This window comes from Elaeis guineensis, chromosome 8 (assembly GCF_000442705.2).
Source record: "Elaeis guineensis isolate ETL-2024a chromosome 8, EG11, whole genome shotgun sequence".
Lineage (NCBI taxonomy): Eukaryota > Viridiplantae > Streptophyta > Magnoliopsida > Arecales > Arecaceae > Elaeis > Elaeis guineensis.
This window is the reverse complement of record NC_026000.2, coordinates 9,254,518-9,271,794: the sequence shown is the minus strand read 5'-3', so window position 1 is coordinate 9,271,794 and position 17,277 is coordinate 9,254,518. Positions and strand designations below refer to the sequence as shown.

The 17,277-nt window shown below is 38.4% G+C and overlaps 1 protein-coding gene across 6 annotated transcripts; it reads left to right on the top strand.

Annotated features, from left to right (window-relative positions):
• Nucleotides 1-8,865: 8,865 nt before the first annotated feature.
• On the top strand, nt 8,866-17,081 carry LOC105050371 (uncharacterized). 6 transcript variants are annotated; one of them, XM_073261900.1, is made up of 9 exons: nt 8,866-9,219; nt 9,448-9,562; nt 9,686-10,381; nt 10,761-10,956; nt 11,226-11,300; nt 12,338-12,397; nt 13,890-13,966; nt 14,435-14,597; nt 16,761-17,081. In XM_073261900.1, the coding sequence occupies exons 1-5, from the start codon at nt 9,137-9,139 to the stop codon at nt 11,264-11,266; spliced, it is 1,131 nt and encodes a 376-aa protein (XP_073118001.1). In that variant the 5' UTR covers nt 8,866-9,136; the 3' UTR covers nt 11,267-11,300; nt 12,338-12,397; nt 13,890-13,966; nt 14,435-14,597; nt 16,761-17,081. The 6 variants fall into 6 exon arrangements, with proteins under 6 accessions (XP_073118001.1, XP_073118002.1, XP_073118000.1 ...); XM_073261901.1 differs by lacking the exon at nt 11,226-11,300; XM_073261899.1 differs by lacking the exon at nt 14,435-14,597.
• Nucleotides 17,082-17,277: the final 196 nt, after the last annotated feature.

Sequence of the window (17,277 nt, the reverse complement as noted above, 5' to 3'; positions counted from 1 at the left end):
CCGGAAGACATCGACAAGAGAGCTGAGAACTTTATCGCTGATTTCTACCATCATATTTGGCTCGAGCGGCAGGACTCACCCCAACTCCGGCTCTGTAATGGCAAACTTAGTGCTCGATGGTTTCCACGACGAAGCCCAATTTCGCCGAACAGTTTCCTTTCTTTCATGCCGAAAGACAACGTTCCATCCCCTGCAAGCCCTCCACCCTTCTCCACAGCTATTAAAATATCTCCTAGACCGGCTTCGTCGTCGATCAAGTATCCTGATCCTGTTCCACCTCTCATGAAAGGGAGGCCCACCGTCGTTATCCACAAACCAGTAACATTCTCCTACGGCTCCATGGTGCAGAAGAGGGGTTCCACGAGCTCGAATTCAGATGCTTCCATGAGAAACGAGGAGGGGTCCCCGCTCTCTAATTAGTAGATATGGATTACAAGAGTTTATTGTCCCCTGAGAGTTAGGTATAAGGATTTTACTTTAAGATAAAGGTATGAGGAGGTTTCTTGAAACTTACAGTGAGCTACCTGTATCTATATTTTCCATAATTTGATTCTCAATCATATGCTTTTGGCTTTTTCTTTTTCTTTTCTGCTTTTCCCTTGAAACTGCAACATGGAACCTACAATTAGGACATGGAACGGGCAACAAAGTCTGCGAAGGCTCTTTTTGACGATAAATTGGCTTGGGTGATTCTTTGTCATAGAGATTTTCTTGGGTGATTTCAAACCGGTGTAATTGCGAATCCTGAGCCATTAGCACTGCCACTGCAGCTCCCTGCTTGTTTTCCTTCTGTTTATTGGTTAATAAAATCAAGACCCGGTTGCAACCACGGCCACAGCTCAGTACCTCTGGATATCACATCTCTACAAGCCATAATGTCTAATCTTCAACCGTACAAGAAACTCCATCGAACAAATTAGTCACCCGATTACCTCTCACATGGTGTGAGGATCCATGTGGCCTTGTGTTTAATCCGATATTAATTATTTATTATAAAAATATATTTAAATAATTAAAAAATTCAAATAAAATTTTGGATCCGGACATCCAAACGGGCTCTAAGTGAGACTGGTGGAAAAAAAATTTGAAAAGGAAAAGAACTCGATCCCGATTATCATGAACCCCGGATTTCTTGAGACGAATTAGATCTTTGTGCAGCAGAAGGATTGTCGATTGTGTAGATCCAACACCAACGATCTCCGAATGCCGATTCCGATCACCTAACCGACTTGACTAACCCATTCAGGCCTCCTCAACATGGCTTCACCACTATTATTGATTAAAACAGGATATGTCAACTGACCGATTAAGAACTATCATAAATAATTATCTTCCATGCTCCAAAGCTAACATTTGGATTCTAGATGGGAAAGGATGAAGTCCTCAACACTCAAAGGTTACCCCTCTTCGGGAGGGCCCACAATTTACGTGCATGAGTCCCAATTGCATTGAGGGCATGTTTGGTTTTGAAGTTAAAATCAAAATTAGAATTAGAATCGATTGGAATGAGAATCAGAATGTTCAATTCTCCTAATGCATCTGGTTCATGACTGAAATTGCAATCAAAATCGAAATCGAAATGGACTTGAATGCTAAGAGACAATAGGGACTGAATTTTAGAGGATTATGGTATATTTTTATTCTCTCTTAAAATCAAAATGAGAATGGGATTTCTTCCGATCAAATAGCTGGAATGGGAATTACTTATTTCTATTCATATTTTAGAATCTAATTCTCTCCATCTAAATATATCTTAAATATTCGATACTCTAGCGTAAGTCGTAAGGTCATATGAATGCATATAGATATCCCACCTAGAATGTCCAACCATAGCATTTTGCATCTCCTGGACCACCAAGATCGTATATACATCATTGATGATGTACCAGGACACGCCACACCACACCACCAAATGTGGCAGGCATTCTATTTCATCTAACTAATCAGTGGCATATCTATGATTCCTTCTACCACTCAGAAGATGCATTTAGTAACAATAGTGCTGGAATGTAATTCGAAGGAATTCGATCCTCATATCACTAGCTGTTTATGTGGGTAATCTCGGGTCATCGTTGTCAGAATCGACCTTTCGCTGAAAGAAGGCAACCTCTCAACTAAATTTTTTTGGGAACATAAAATTCCACGTAGAACACCAAAACACTAGTGGTGGATTTCGGCGGAGAAATTATTGGTTAGAACGGTTAGATTGGGGTGCCAAATTCCCACGCAAAGTTTCCCACTTGTCTCAATATCCAAGTCCTCAGCTGAAGCATTCGTGTCTTTAATTTATTATAAAACTAGTTGAACCCATGCGTTGCACGGGATTTAATATAAAAAAATTATTTTCAGATATTATTATCTTATTTTTAATTATTTAAATATTATTATTTGTAGGATTATAATATATAATATTTGACAGTTAAAAATATTGATGTGCTTATAATAATAAAAAAATAATATGAAATAAGTAATTAATATGGAACTAAGGAAGCACATACCTCTGCAATAGTATAAAAAGAAATAACAGTGAATAAAAAAAAATAATTTTACATCTTATATATGAAGAGAAAACATCATGTATCTATTAAATGGAACTTAATATATATTCTTGGTAGACTACAAATGTTAATAAACAAACAATCTTCGAGTTCCCAACGTACAACACATGACTTCGTGGTTTACTCAAATAATTGAAAAAATAGATTTCTGAAACAACAATTCGAAAAATATCAACCATGTAGTAACTCAACATCATACAAAAGGATCAATTAAACATCAACAACATATCAAAAGAAGTATTTCTAACATTTAAAAGATATGCATTATACTAGCCCCAAATTCTTCCATCGATTTTCACAGATGATGATTACATAATATAAGAATAGAATACTAGTTATCATAACAATCATTCAGAAAAAGAAAAAAAAGGAAAGAAAGATAACAAAGCATATCCCAGGAGAATTCCTTGTTATGGATGTGCAGGTATGCATAAGCTTGGGAAATAATAATTTTTTCCCAAATTTTATTATTTAATATCAATAAATGATTAATTTTAATAGAATAATTACTAAAATCCTTATCAAAAATAGATTTTTTTTTGAAAGTAAAACAGTACCGAGGGTTCGACATGTGGGGGTGACCCTTGGAGAGGTTACAGCCAGTGTACTCCATAATTTTTTTCTATTTCTTTCTCTTTTTTTTCCCACTCATTATGATACAGTAGAATAAAATATGAACATGTCACCGTATTTGTAGCAGCCCGGTTATCTGGGCCTGTAGCCCAGACGGCCCAACAACACAAAAAAAAAAAAATAATAATAATAATAATAATAGAGAAGGAGGAAGACTCCTAGCCGGAGTCTTCTTCCTTCACGATTCCGGCAAAATCGGACTCAAAGAGTCCGGCTAGGGTAGGAAACCTCCACTATAAGATCCCCCAACCTTCCTTTAGGAATTTACAACAAAAATTTCGAAGTAAATCAAGGGATTTGAAGGATTTTTTTCTCAAAGATTTTCGTGGTGATTGATCGGAAGAAAAAGGGGTCGCCGGAGCTGTTCTTGGCCGCCGGAACAAGGTATGTTCCTTCCTCCTTCCTTTCAATTTAGTCTCTCCGGCCATGAGGTGCTCGGAAGACCAGCGAGGTGCCGGTTCGGGCTCGAACAGGGGTACCCTGTTCGTGTGATTCTTTTCTTCCTTCTCTGCCGCCAGCAACGGGGGTGGCACTGCCGCCGACCTGGTGACATCGCCGGCGTCGGGACGCTGCCGGGGAAGGTGGCCGGAAGTGCTCCCTTGGTCGGGATGAAGGGACAAGTTCGGTTGGGGGGCTCGGGTTCTTGCTTTCGAACAGGGGGAAGAGAAGAAGAAGAAGTCTCTTCTCTCTTCTCCAAATAAAATATATATATATATAATAATAAAATAAAATAATAACAATAATAATATATGTATATATATACGCATATATTAAATAAATAAAAATAATGAATAAAAATAAAAAATATATAAATATATATATATAAAAGGGGGGACATGGGTATGAGTTAGATAACCTCAATATATATATAAAATTTATTTGGTTAAATTAATTTATTTTTGTTTGATAGGAGAACAGTCTAACGATCAGGGAGACAACGAGTAGGGCTTGATTTTCGGACTATAAGGTTGTGAATTTGAATTCTCAATTATCGAGGTAAGAATCCTGTACATGATCATCGCTAAATTTATGTTATTTATTTATTAATTTTGTATGTTGAATTTGCAATATTGAAATTATAATCGATGAATTTTCTATGCTTGAGACATTGAGATATGGTTTATATGAATATTTTTTTTATATGAGTATATCATGAAAGAATTTTTATGATTGATGGTATGAATCTTATGGACATGATTTATCAACTTATTCATTCTGTAATTTGAAATAATTCGATAAAATTCAGAATTGAATGAAAAGGGTATGTTTTGGACTAACCTCGACATATGAATCAGCCGGTCAGGAGCTTATGCCTGGGACAGCCTCCACTGGCTTACAGGTGGATCAGCCGGTCAGGAGCTCATGCCTGGGACAGCCCGTCAGGAGCTTATGCCTGGGACAGCCTCTCACGGGCTTTCGTACGTGGGACAGCCGGTCAGGAGCTCATCCTGGGACAGCCTTGAAAGGCTTTTATGAAAAAATAATTGAATTGGAAAGAGATTGAGGTATGGTCTGGGTTAGTCCAAAGCCAAAAAGGGATAAAACATTGACAGATCGAAAATGTGAGAAGATATAATATTTAATATAAAATTTAGCAATGAATGAAGATTTTCACTGGATGATGTATGATGATACATATGCATATTTGTGACATTATTCTAGTTATTGTATACCTAGAAGTTTTCTCAATTTCATTGGTTTTAGAAATATTAATTCTATTTACTGGCTTGATGTACATGTGCAGTGATTCTTACTGAGCTGGAGAAGCTCATATTTCTTCTTATTTTTTTTCCAGACTCACAGGATGCTTAGATTGGATGGCTTGGGCGAGAGCAAATGAGAACTGAAGCCTTTAGTAATTTAGTTAGTTTAAATTCTCTGATGCCAAAGAACATTTGAATAATTGTATTGAACAAGTTTGCATTCGATTTGAAATTATGACATCGGTTGATTGATTTGGTACTTAATTGGTTATTTAAAATTTTGAAGTGTTAAATTTTAGGCCTTACATGATCCTAGGGTGCTGCTCTAGGGTTTGTGTGGCCGTGTTATGTGCCCAACTCAGGTGCTGGGTTTGGGGCGTGACAGTATTTGTCCACTCGCACTATCTTTTTATTTAATATCCTACCAAATTCATTTTTTCTTCTATTTTTTGGTACAACACAGGATGCATCTTCTTCTCTCCCATTTAATCCAAGCTCTCCACCATCCTCCTCATCATATACAACCGATCATCCCTCTTTTAATATCCTACCAAAGTCAAATAGAAAAATAATATTTTAATTATTATTAGTAATAAAATAATGATATTTTTTTCTCTTTTTTTTCTCTCCCTCTCCAAATATTTTTTTTTCTTTTTTCCCCCTCCTTTCCCTTCCTCCCGCCACCACCCCCCCACCCCCCACCCTCGCCGCATGAGGCCTAGGTCGCGGTCGTCCGTATCGCCCCTATCGCGGCCCCGCCCCATCGCCGTCCGTGCCACATCCGGCTCCAGTGCCACCAACCCCCTTCCCCTCCTCTGGCTCCAGCGCCACCAATCCCCCTCGCCTCCCCTAGCTCCAGTGCCACCAACCCCCCTCGCCTCCCCTTCTTGGCTCTAAGCACCTCCCGCACCTCCCCACCCCGGGCTCCGCCTCACCCATTGCGAAAATAGGCATCCGCGAGGCTTGAAGCAAAAAAAAAAAGAAAATGCTACCAAAGAAAAAAATAGAGGGGAAGGAAAGCACCTGAGGGAGGAGCACAGACAGAGGGGCGCAGGTGGTCGTCGGTGCTCGCACGGAGGTGCAAGGGCTCGGGTTCACCGAGGTTGAGAGAGGAAACAGGAGGGGACAGCGATGGGGCGGCATTGTGGAGGATGCGAGGGGCGGTCAGGAGTGCTGGTTAGGAGGTTTGGAGCGGCTGAATACGGAAGCTTCGACAGTGGTGGCTGGGGTTTTGTGCTGATAAGTTTTTTTTTCTTTTTTTTTTCTTTTTTTTCTTTTTATTTTGCTCTTTTTCAAATATATGGGAAGGAAAGCACTTGAGGTGGATGGAAATGGGTGGAGATCTGTGAGGAAGGAAGGTGATGGTAGAGGTGGCCGTCTGTAAGAGCTCGGCAAGGAAGGAGATCGGCGAAAACCGACAGGAGGTGGCGGCAAGCAAAGAGGGAGGATGTCCAAACAAAGCAGAGGGATGATCCACGTGAGATAGCAATCTGAGTTGGCAACACTACAATGTTAGAAAAGCTGAGTTGTCAACACCATAATACTCTTTCACAGAGTATTGCTTTATATATATATATATATATATATATGATGATCCAAAAGAAAAAGGATACAAGTGAACTGCATTCCGTTGTTACATCCTGTTGCTACTTGTTTCAACTGAGGTCAGAAGATGAACAACTGGATCTTGCGCAGTGGTGCTGGAGTGACCTACAAAACAAAGTTCAGACTAGAGGTTTTCGCTCTGACAAAAATCCTCCGATGCTCAAGTCAGGAATCAGAGAATAAAGAAAGCAGCAACTAGTTCTTTGAGAGAAATCACTTACCTGGATCTTCAGGGCTTTAGCTATTTGTCGAGAATATGGCCCAGTAATCGTGAGAACGTGCGGTTTCGAAATTATCGAGTTATTGGACGTGCTGTTAGTGAGCGAGATATTCTAGCTTTTATCTGTTCTCATGAGATATAGGGAGTTGGTTACACCCAAACTTATCCACTCTGGATAGATAGCTACCACACGTGTCGAAAAACTAATAGATTGAGATAATGGAGAAAGCTCACATGACAGACAAGTCGCATAGCAGACTAGGTGCATATAGCTCAGCTCCATATACCTCAGCTTGGTGCTTGGGTCGGCAATCATGACAATAGCTTGCTGGCCTGAGGTATTCTATAATAGCATGTTGATCCGAGATATTCACGGTATCACCGTAACACATTCAATTGCTAAACATAGACATAGGATCCCTTTGACCACTTTGGGTGGTTGAGGATTTTAGCACTTTAGAAAAGAAGCGTTTCTTATATATCAACTAACCTCCGCGATGAGTTGTCAGACTCTGGTCCATTGGTGCCTGCAAATTGGTAATGATGCAGACCTGATTTTAGCTTGAAGGTGTCATCAACTTCTTGATTTAGTCTAAGAAAGAAGATCGGAAGTTCATCGATCCAGTGGTTAGCCTGGTTTGATCAAACAGAGTTTTAAGTTAGTGATCTAAGCTGAGTCCAAATGGAAGATGGAACAGGCCCTGGAAACAAACAGAGATACGTCTGTGAAACTTTCTAAAATAACAGGATTTCCTGATAAATAAATACTTTAAGCGAGCATCCTTGCAGGTTGTGAGTGTGTTTCTAGGAGTTTCAAGTTCCAAAAGTGCGCCACTTGCTTTTGCTTGGCATGAAAGATTTCTAGACACTCCACCGAAACAAGATTTATAGGCAAAATAGTCTACGTATCTTGCACTGTTAAAATATTTGGTTAGTGCATTTCTCTTGCTGTCCACAATCCGACAATACCTCCTCACCCCGCAATCCTCCACCCAAAAAGAAGAAGAAGAAAAGAAAAGAAAACAAACTGAAACTAAAGGATAGGATTCCACGGAGGAGAGTGACTGGTGATGGAACTGAAGATTGGTAGGAAGGAGTCTTGTCATCTCAGAAAAATAAAACATGCATTGTTTAACTAAGGTCGACTCTTGACTAGTTTTGCAACGGTGCACATCGCAAGTGTTTCAGCCGGGGAGAAAAAGTCCACTCATTGTATAGCTAAACCAGTCCGATGAATCCCGCGTGCGTTGAAGCTTTGTATGACAACAAAATTGGAGGATGCATCCAAACAAGTCAATCTCAAGCAATCCACATTATCCAGAAACTTGACCGACTTTTGTCATGTGACAATTGACTTTGAGCAATGCTCAAAAGACTTAGCTACAAATGTTTTAAGAGACCAAGGTGGATGAAAATATTATATACATATAACCTGACATGATCACTACATTAAATCTTAACTGAACCATCCAAATGCTTGTCTAGTTGCAAATATTTCAGTATATAGAAATATACAAATGTTTTAAGGGACCAAGTTATCGTACATTATGATATGACAGGCATGTGCTCCGCGTCCATGCTCAAGTCAGTTTTTATCAAGCTTAATTTTATTTTTTTTTTTAAATAAAATTTTTAATTTTAAATATATTATATTAACACATGCATCAATGGAGCTTTGCACCATATCAATTAGATCATCTCATTTTATGTGCTATGCGTGATGAATAAGATGTAATAGAATGAAATTATATGGTCTACATGGTGTATGATCATGTAGTGCATGTATTGATGTGTGTGTATATATATATATATTTGACTATATTGGGTCGTTAGCTAGGTGGTTCCAGCGAGGCCCACCTAGGCATCCGTCGGTACTAAACACTGCAGGATCACCATAGGATATATAGGGAACGGTAGTTAAATCCTAGAGAGCCCCTTGGCCAGTTAGACCTCCAATCATTATTTGTTCGTACCAACCCATCCCCTAATCATCTTGCATCGATTCAACGACTCCACATGCTTCTTCCGTGTATAAAATAAATTATGGAGCGCGCAACTGGGGTAGCCTTGCCCCATGGCTGTGGGCCCCGCATCTCTTTTGGTGGTTGACGGCCCACTGCCAAATTCCCACCAGCTGCCCTCTTGTTCCACTCTGTGGCCTAGCTTTCGGACAAGAAGCGAGACGGAGGGAGGGAGAGAGTTCCACGGGACCACGGCTCTCTCCTCTGCTCTTCTCGTTGTGTTCTGTTGCTTCTTTGGGAGAAGGCGTGGGGGAAAACGAGGTATTCTCCCTTGCTTTGCGGGGATTCCTTTGCTTCTCCCTTGAAAGGAAAGAATAGGGAAAGTTTTTGGGTCGATTCCGGTTCTTCAGGGCGCTGTTGGACACGGGTCTCTGTTGAGGTCTTTCCTCTTGGCCGATGGCGGTGGGTACTGCTTTTGATCAATGGAAGAAAGATGTATTCTTTTCTGCTGCGGAGGTGGTCCAGGAATCGGCGGACATGTATGTTTTCTTGGCTCTTGATGGAAAGTTTGAATCTTGATGAGAGTGTTGCTGTTGATTTGATTAAAATCTGTTTTTTTTTCTTGGAAATTTTGGATTTTATGGATGTAATCCGGGTTTCCTTTGAGAATGGATATTGTTTTGTGTTTGATTGCTTGCTTCTGAGAGTTGCGATGCTGATTGTTGTTGAAAATTGTGTCTTTTTGGCCTTCTGCACTTGTTGTTCAGATTGGAATCTATGTATAGGATGTGGATTAGAGACGGTAGTGATGGTTTTAATTCAGAAATGTCAGATGAATTGCGGAGGGAACTCCATACTGCTTTAGGCACTGCAAAGTGGCAGGTGGGTTTTTGTCACCCTTATTTTTCGATCCCTTTTCTAGAACTGCTTATCATTTTGAGAAAATTGGCTCTCATTCTTGTCTCGGTTTTTCGTTATCAATAACTGTGATGGTTGTCTGGGCAGTTGGAAGAATTTGAGAGAGCTGTTAACTTGAGTCATGAGAATTGTTCATCAGGGGAGAATATTGTCACTAGGCGTAGGCAGTTCATAGCTGCAATAAAAAACCAAATTTCCCATGTAGAAAAGGCATTGAATTCTTCACTTATTGAAGAAGAGAAGCAACCACTTCGCTGGGTGCAGTTAAATGAGGAAGAACGAGACGATCTTGCTGTTTTTCTTTCCGCAGCACCAGAAATTTTGCAACAGGTAACAACCAAAGATGTTGATAATAAGGGTTCATCTGAGTTAAGAACTATGTCTGATGCTGCAAGAGGTTGTAAGGATACGGTAACAACAAATAAGGATGCAAGGTATGTAGTGGAAGTGACAACAGAAGTAACTTCCCAAAGCAAAGATGATGTCTGCATCCAAGGAGAGCAGTTGAATGGGCAGCGGAGAACATTAAGTTCGGCAGATACTGGTGCTTGGAAGATTGTGATAGCTGATGAGGAGGATACAGATAGAAAATTGGTTGAAGTGAGACCAGAGACACCAAATTGTGCATCTGGTCTGTTTGGCTTTCTAAGGAGTGTTGAATCAACAATAAAATTAAGGTGGTTTAGGAACAGCTTCTGGAAGGCTAAGAGTGAGGAGCATCTTCAGTTGAGACAAGGGTTATCAAACTACCTCAACTTTAGGGGTATAATTGGGTTTGCTCAGGTGAGAACTTTTCTCAATCATGTGCACGTGATGCTATTATATTAATGGTGGTCTATGAATATTATAAATATTGTTCAGGTTACCTTCTTTATTTCACCAGCATATTTTGCACTTGCTGTTTATCTCATCACATAAGAGATTGGTTGAAGCTTGTATTACATTGCACTTGATGATTATGTTTTTGTATAGTGGCAACCTTAAGTGGTTGGACGTTCTGTTCAGTTATGCTTCTCATCTGATTGAGGATTTGAAGTTCAATTGACCTTTTGTATGTTTTTATTCGTTTTTGGATTAATAGGATTTCTATGGACCATAGCAATCTTTTGAAATCAGGCTGAAATCGGACTCTTTTTTTGTTTGTGCATGGGTGTTTGAGCAGAAAATTAATGGGGTGACTGAAAGAAGCAGGAGTTGTTTTAGTAGTTGGAAAGAAGATTCTAAAGCTTCCAGTGTTTGGCTACATGCTGGAAGGGTGAATGGACTCCAACGGCATATGCAAGGCTCACAGTATCACCTGCAGTTTGGTCGTTCTCTTCAAATCACTTTCTTTCTGGCGCTGAGTATTGTTTTAATTGGTAAGTTCAATGTCTTTTTTGCTAGAACACATGAATTTGATTTTTATTATGGTGAAATACTAAGGTTTTGTGTGAACTTTTAGTTAACTGAGGAATATAATCTACCTCCTAAAACTAGTTGTTTGTTTTCCATAAATTACTGCATATTGATTGAAGTTTTAACTGGAGAAATGTGGATGTAATGCCCATCCATTCTTAAGCAGTATTTACTTTAGGAAATGGAAGTGACTAATTGAATCTATTAAGTTTTCTTGTTTGATTCTGTGTAGTTGAAAAACTGCATCAGTTAAGCGGCTGGTACAAATGTTGATTGATAACTTTTAGGCAGCTTGAGAAGTTATGGTGTAAGCTAATTTTTTTATTAAGATATAGAATAAATTGCATTCATCACTACTTTTTTTTTTTAGAAAAAAAAATCCTTTGCTGGACTTATGGATATGAAAAGTGAAACCTCAATGTGTATACCCAGATATTCCATCTATGTTACACATCTTTAACCAAAACATATGCCTTTAGTTGCATTCTCCATTTCTTGTTTTTCAGAAGAATCATCCTTTGCTAAACTTATGGATGTGAAAAGTGAGACCTGGATATTCCACCTATGATTTGCAACAACGAGAACCTTTGCCTTGAAGACCAAGTCTGTAGCTATAAAAATTCGTCGATTTTTATTGTTGGAATCCCTTGCTATTTCAAGACCCAATAATTCAAGAGTTGTTGGGCTGTTCAGGGTGCAAAGATTTCTTTTCTTTTTTGGAAGGAGTAAAACCAGATCAGTCTTCCAGTATTAAAACTTTAGTATGCAGGCACATGATGCAGAAGCTACTTCATTGGTCAGCTAGCCACTTGTACCTAGCATTACACATCTCTTAGCATTTAGCGGAAACTTAAAATTGAGTGTGTCACATATTTGAGCTTAACTTGATGACTTATGCTTTGATACAATGGCGGTCATACAATCATATGATTTATGTTTTGTTTCAGAGGCCGAAGGGCCTAAGAGCATCAATTGAAGACTAGTTAAAAACTGTGTTATGTGTATTATTCCTGTACTGTACCTAGGGTAGACCATCTCATATCAAACCTAGAATATCATATTTAAATTAGTATTATTATGCATTTCTTGTAAACTGTACCATTTCAAGGTTAGACTTCATATTATACTTGTACAAAATCAGTCTTGGATTTTAAAAAAATGCTTCTGGAAAAATTGAGACCATCATAGGGAATTTGAGATCCCTTGTGATATTTCATTTCCCAAATTGGAATTTGAGCTTTTGCATGAAACTATTGCAAATTGCTTTAGATATTCTGAATCTCTATAGACATATAATGAGCCTTGCTAAATGTGTTCTAATCATCTTTCCTTTATTGTTTACAGCACCATTCATTCTCTACTTAACTTGAAGGAGCTTTTCTGTGCTGCTGGCTGAAGTGTGAGGTACTTGTCCAGTCCTCTAACTGTTACTTATGTTAGACTGTAAGTTCAGTTGTCATATTAGCAAATCATTTTCCTGGTTAGCCAAGATGCAGGTTCAAAGATGACTGGATCTTTATTTAGTCTTAAACCTTCCAAATACAATTTTCATGTAAGGTTTTAGACATTGGTATCATTTTTTCCATTGGAACAGTATGGATCAGTGCGGTGCTGGTATTGATTGTACATACCAATATTAAAAACATTAAAAAGAATGAAAAACCTTGGTACTAATTGGATATGGTACAATATCATTGGTATGCACCGATATGGACTAGTACTATCAAAATGGGTTGGCCCGGCCCAACCCATAAGGGCCTAAAATTTGATGGGCTGGGCCGGGCTAGGCCCAACCAAAAAATAGGACACAATATAGCTGGCCCAGCCCATCCCTTTAAGGGCCGTGGGTCGGGCCGGGTCAGTCCATGGGTCTTGAACCTCAAATAACTGATAAAAAAATCAATAATTTGATAAAAAAATCAACATATCCTCAATTGAAAGTTGAAACATCATCAATTCAAGTATCTAAAATTTAAAAGTTCAACCGAAACATTAATAAAGTAGAAATTAAAAGTTTCAAACATCATCAATTCAACAATTCATCGCACCAAACAATGTAAAATAGTCAAATTCAATGTCCACAACAAATCATATTTCACTATCTTCATTGGTCTCTTCCTCAAGCTACACAACATTTGAATCTGATTTTGATACACTTGTCTTAAGGCTATCTTCTTTATCTAAAATTCACAATAATAAAAGAATTAGACAATCAATTCCATTGAAAAATAAAAATCAATCATTAGTCAAGACATTAAAATAAATCCAAAGAACATTAAAAAAATACCATTTGGAGCAAAGCCATGCAACCAATTTCGCATGCAAATAAGATTTTGGATATTTTCAGGAAGGAGAGAGCTTTTATACTTGTTCAAAATATAACCTCCAATACTAAAAATAAATTCAGATGCTACTGTAGTAATTGGAATGCTTAGCACATCACGTGCCATAACTGAAAGATCAGGATATTGTATAGTATCCCTCCAATACTTGAGTACATGATCCAAATTACTAAAGCAGTCATAATCAAATATTCGCTCTTCAAAATAAAGATCTAATTCAAATTTGTCATCATTAGATTTAGTTGCACTCTCATATTTCTTGAACTCCTAAAAAATTTTAAACACATTCACAACAAAAAAAGAGAAACAGATGAAATATCAAATATCAAATAACATATAGCTGAAAAAGAATTAAAGTTTCAAAACAATAAATTTTAAAGAATGTTCAAAACTTACATTAAAAACTTTTGTATCTTTGGTTTTAGCTCCTCCACTTGGTCTAGGCAAAATATTGGATTGAGAATCACTTGCACTTGATGATGCACTGGACTTGCTTGCATATTGTTCATAGAGCTTGTACAATTTCATCTTCACAAAATCTCTTTTCTCTTCAGCAATAGAAGGATCAATCTTTGAGTAACAAAATTCTAAAAATTCAAGCTTCATACGTGGATCAAGAATAGCTCCAAATGTAAGCACTACACTATACTCCTTTCAATATTTGTCAAACTTTTCTTTCATTCTTTGAGTCATGTCTCTGATAATCTCATCTTTACAATACAAATTATCATTCAACATATATTCAATTTTTCAAACTTGTAAAAAATATAAGTTGGAGGTCGAATAAGATGAGCCAGAGATCTTATTAGTAGTCTCATAAATGGTTCAAAGAATTCATATATTTTCTCTCATCTCCTCCATTCATCATCTGTTGGATAATATTTAAAATTTCTATCAACCAATTGGAGACTAGCAAATGTCTTTTCATATTTGAGTGCACCATCAAGCATCAAATATGTTGAATTCCATTTGGTTGATATATATCTAACCTTAAACAAATTCCTACATCAAGACCCATTTGCTTAACACATTTTTGAAATTTTTTCATCCTCCCATCTGATCCTCTCACATATTTGACACTCTCTCTGATTTTATACAGGGATTCACTAGCCACCTTCAAGCCTTCTTGAACAATGAGATTCAGTATGTGAGCAGAGCAACATACGTAAATAAATAATCCATCACACAATAAGCTATTTTGCAAGCGAAGATGACCTTTCAAAATATCTACCATGTTGTCATTAGATGAAGTATTATCTAAGGTAATAGAAAAAAAAAATTTCTCTATACCCCATTTTTTCAAGCAATCAAATATAGTTGAAGCCAATTCAACTCCAGTGTGGAGAGGTTCTATGCGAGCAAAATTGAGAATTTTACTGTTTAGTTTTTAATTTTCATCAACAAAGTGAGCAGTTAAACAAATATAACCCTCAGTAGTGCATGCTGTTCATACATCAGAAGTCAAACACACTCTATTAGGAATCTTAGCCATAGCTTGTTTAAGCTTCTCTTTCTCTCTCAACTGAATTTTTTGAACATCAGCCACAGCAGTATTCCTAGAATTTATCACCACATCTGGATTTATATACTTTGCCCAAACTCTAATCTTATCATATTCAACAAAATTATAAGGCAAGTCATGTTTAATGATAGCTTCTGCAAGCATTTCACGAGAAATCATTTGATCTACTTTTTTAGACCTTATTTTTTCTACTTGATCAATGATCATTTCTCCCACATTATGATATTCAATCATTTTATAACTTTGCAAATGACGATACAAATGTGAAGTTCCATAATTTAAACCATCAGGTTTAGGATCAACTTTATACTCATGCTTGCAACCATTACATGTTGCTCTTTCAATTCCATCTTTTGCTTTACCAAGTTTTGTGAAAAAATTTCAAACATCTGATTTTCCTAATTTCTGCTTCTTATTCTTTGATTCAGAAATATTAGATTCAATTCCAGTTTCGATTGGAATTTTTGACGATTGAGATTCTATGATTTTTCAAAAATCTTATATAAAAATCATAAAATATAATGAACAAAAGGATACTATCATTGATTCAGCCTATCATGACTAATGAAACAGTTATTTAATTAATAATTTAATATTAATTTAACATCTTCTGTAAAGCAGTAAAGTTCAAAAGTCGAGAGGGAGAGTCGGAGAGAGAGCTGGAGCAGATTATACCAAACGAGCCCGAGAGGGAGAGAAATCAAACTTTGGTCCTAAAGCTTGAAGACCGAACTTCCTGGAGCCTGAAGCGAGATGGAGAGAGACCGAACTTCTTGGAGCCTGAAGGCTGAAGCGAGATGGAGAGAGATCGAAAGAGGCAGAGAGCTTGAGAGAGGGAGAACCTCGAGCAGTTGAGCACTCGAGCTTGGAGAGTGGAGAGAGACCAAGAGAGCCTGAGGGGAGGTTGGAGGCGGTGCGGATCTGACTTGAAGAGGGGAGAGATCGAGAGAGCCCGAGGAGGAGCTACGGTCGGATTTGACTTGGAGGTGGCAGCACTGGCGACAAGGAGGAGGGAGATCGCTTGGAGGTTGGATGGAGGGCCATCCGTTGATGGAAGGGAGGAGGGGCCCGAAGGAGGAGAGAGATCGTTTGGAGGTTGGATGGAGGGGCATTGGTCGGCGGAAGGGAAGGGCCCGGAGGAGAAGGGGGATTGTCCGGAGGTTGGATGGAGGGACGTCCGTCGGCGAAAGGGAGGAGGGGGCCGGCGTATCTTGATTCGTGATCGAATTCGAAGGCCAGAGGCGGCGGCACTGACGAGGAGGAGGAGGCGGCGAAAGGGAGAGGAACCGGTGGAGGTGGTCATCCTGCTGCTCTATGACGGCGGCCGACGATGTGGGGTAGCGGGGTCGGTATTAAAAAACTAATAGAGTCCTAGCCTCCTAGCGATTAGTAATCTAATAGGGTTTTTTTTAAGATTTTTTTTTTAAATTTTCATGGCCTATCTGGACTAACCCGATCCAACCCATATCAGCCCTTGGGCTGATGTGGGGTGGGCCAAACAGGCCTGGTTGTTATTTGAACTATTCATATTGCAGCCCAACCCACCCCATTTAGAGGGTAAGGCTGGGCCGGCCCTGTGGGTCAAGCCCATTTAGACAGTCCTAATATGGACCAGTATGATTGGTGCATATCGATATTGATGGTTTTTAGTATTCTGGCACTGTGGTACCCTCATTGTAGCTAGTTTCATCTGAGAATGGCACAATACCTACAATACCATCCTTTTCAGACAGTTCTCTGAAATCTTTTGGAGGTCTTCTCTTGTAGCTCTCGTAGAGAGCCTCATATATCAACTTTACATTATTTTTTAAATGCTTCATCTTTTCGGATGCACTTTATGTTTCCATATTTCGCCCACTATACTGATAATTTGATCGTATCTGTCTGTTTTGTTTCTTTGCAGGCTTTGTTTAGAGCAGTGAGAAAATTACATTGCGCAAGACTTCTATCTTCAAGAAAATCTCTGTAGAAAGCATTTAAATTATCTTCTTTTATTTTCTCTTTTCAAATGGTGCAGATGATCAAAGGATGCTTGAAATCACAAGGGATACTATGGCTAAGCATTTAGCTATAATTCAATGCGAGCTACTTTGCTGAAAAATGAAAAGAAAATTTGAACACAATTACTGTCAAGGATTTCACTCCTTGGAAACGAGATAATGCAAATGAGATCCAAAAATATGTCAAACTATAGCAACAGATGTATGCCATTTGTTAGCTTGTATTTAGCATTGCTCTACCACTTTTAACTTTAGGCACCTTCCAAATTAAATTAATAGGAAACAGAGAAATTAAGAGGGGATAAAGGAAATGGCTTGTTATTTAGATTTGAAGTTTATGTGATGGTGTTTGATATCTTTGGCATCGTACAGTAGCTTGCCTGTGCCAAGATACAAATTAGACCTTCAAATTTCGAAGCT

Excerpts from the sequence above, each read along its gene's own strand:
- LOC105050371 (XM_010930351.3), top strand. The coding sequence starts at position 9,137 with ATGGCGGTGGGTACTGCTTTTGATCAATGGAAGAAAGATGTATTCTTT. Across the intron at positions 9,220-9,447 it reads GTCCAGGAATCGGCGGACAT|ATTGGAATCTATGTATAGGA; the intron begins GTATGTTTTCTT and ends CTTGTTGTTCAG. Across the intron at positions 9,563-9,685 it reads TAGGCACTGCAAAGTGGCAG|TTGGAAGAATTTGAGAGAGC; the intron begins GTGGGTTTTTGT and ends TTGTCTGGGCAG.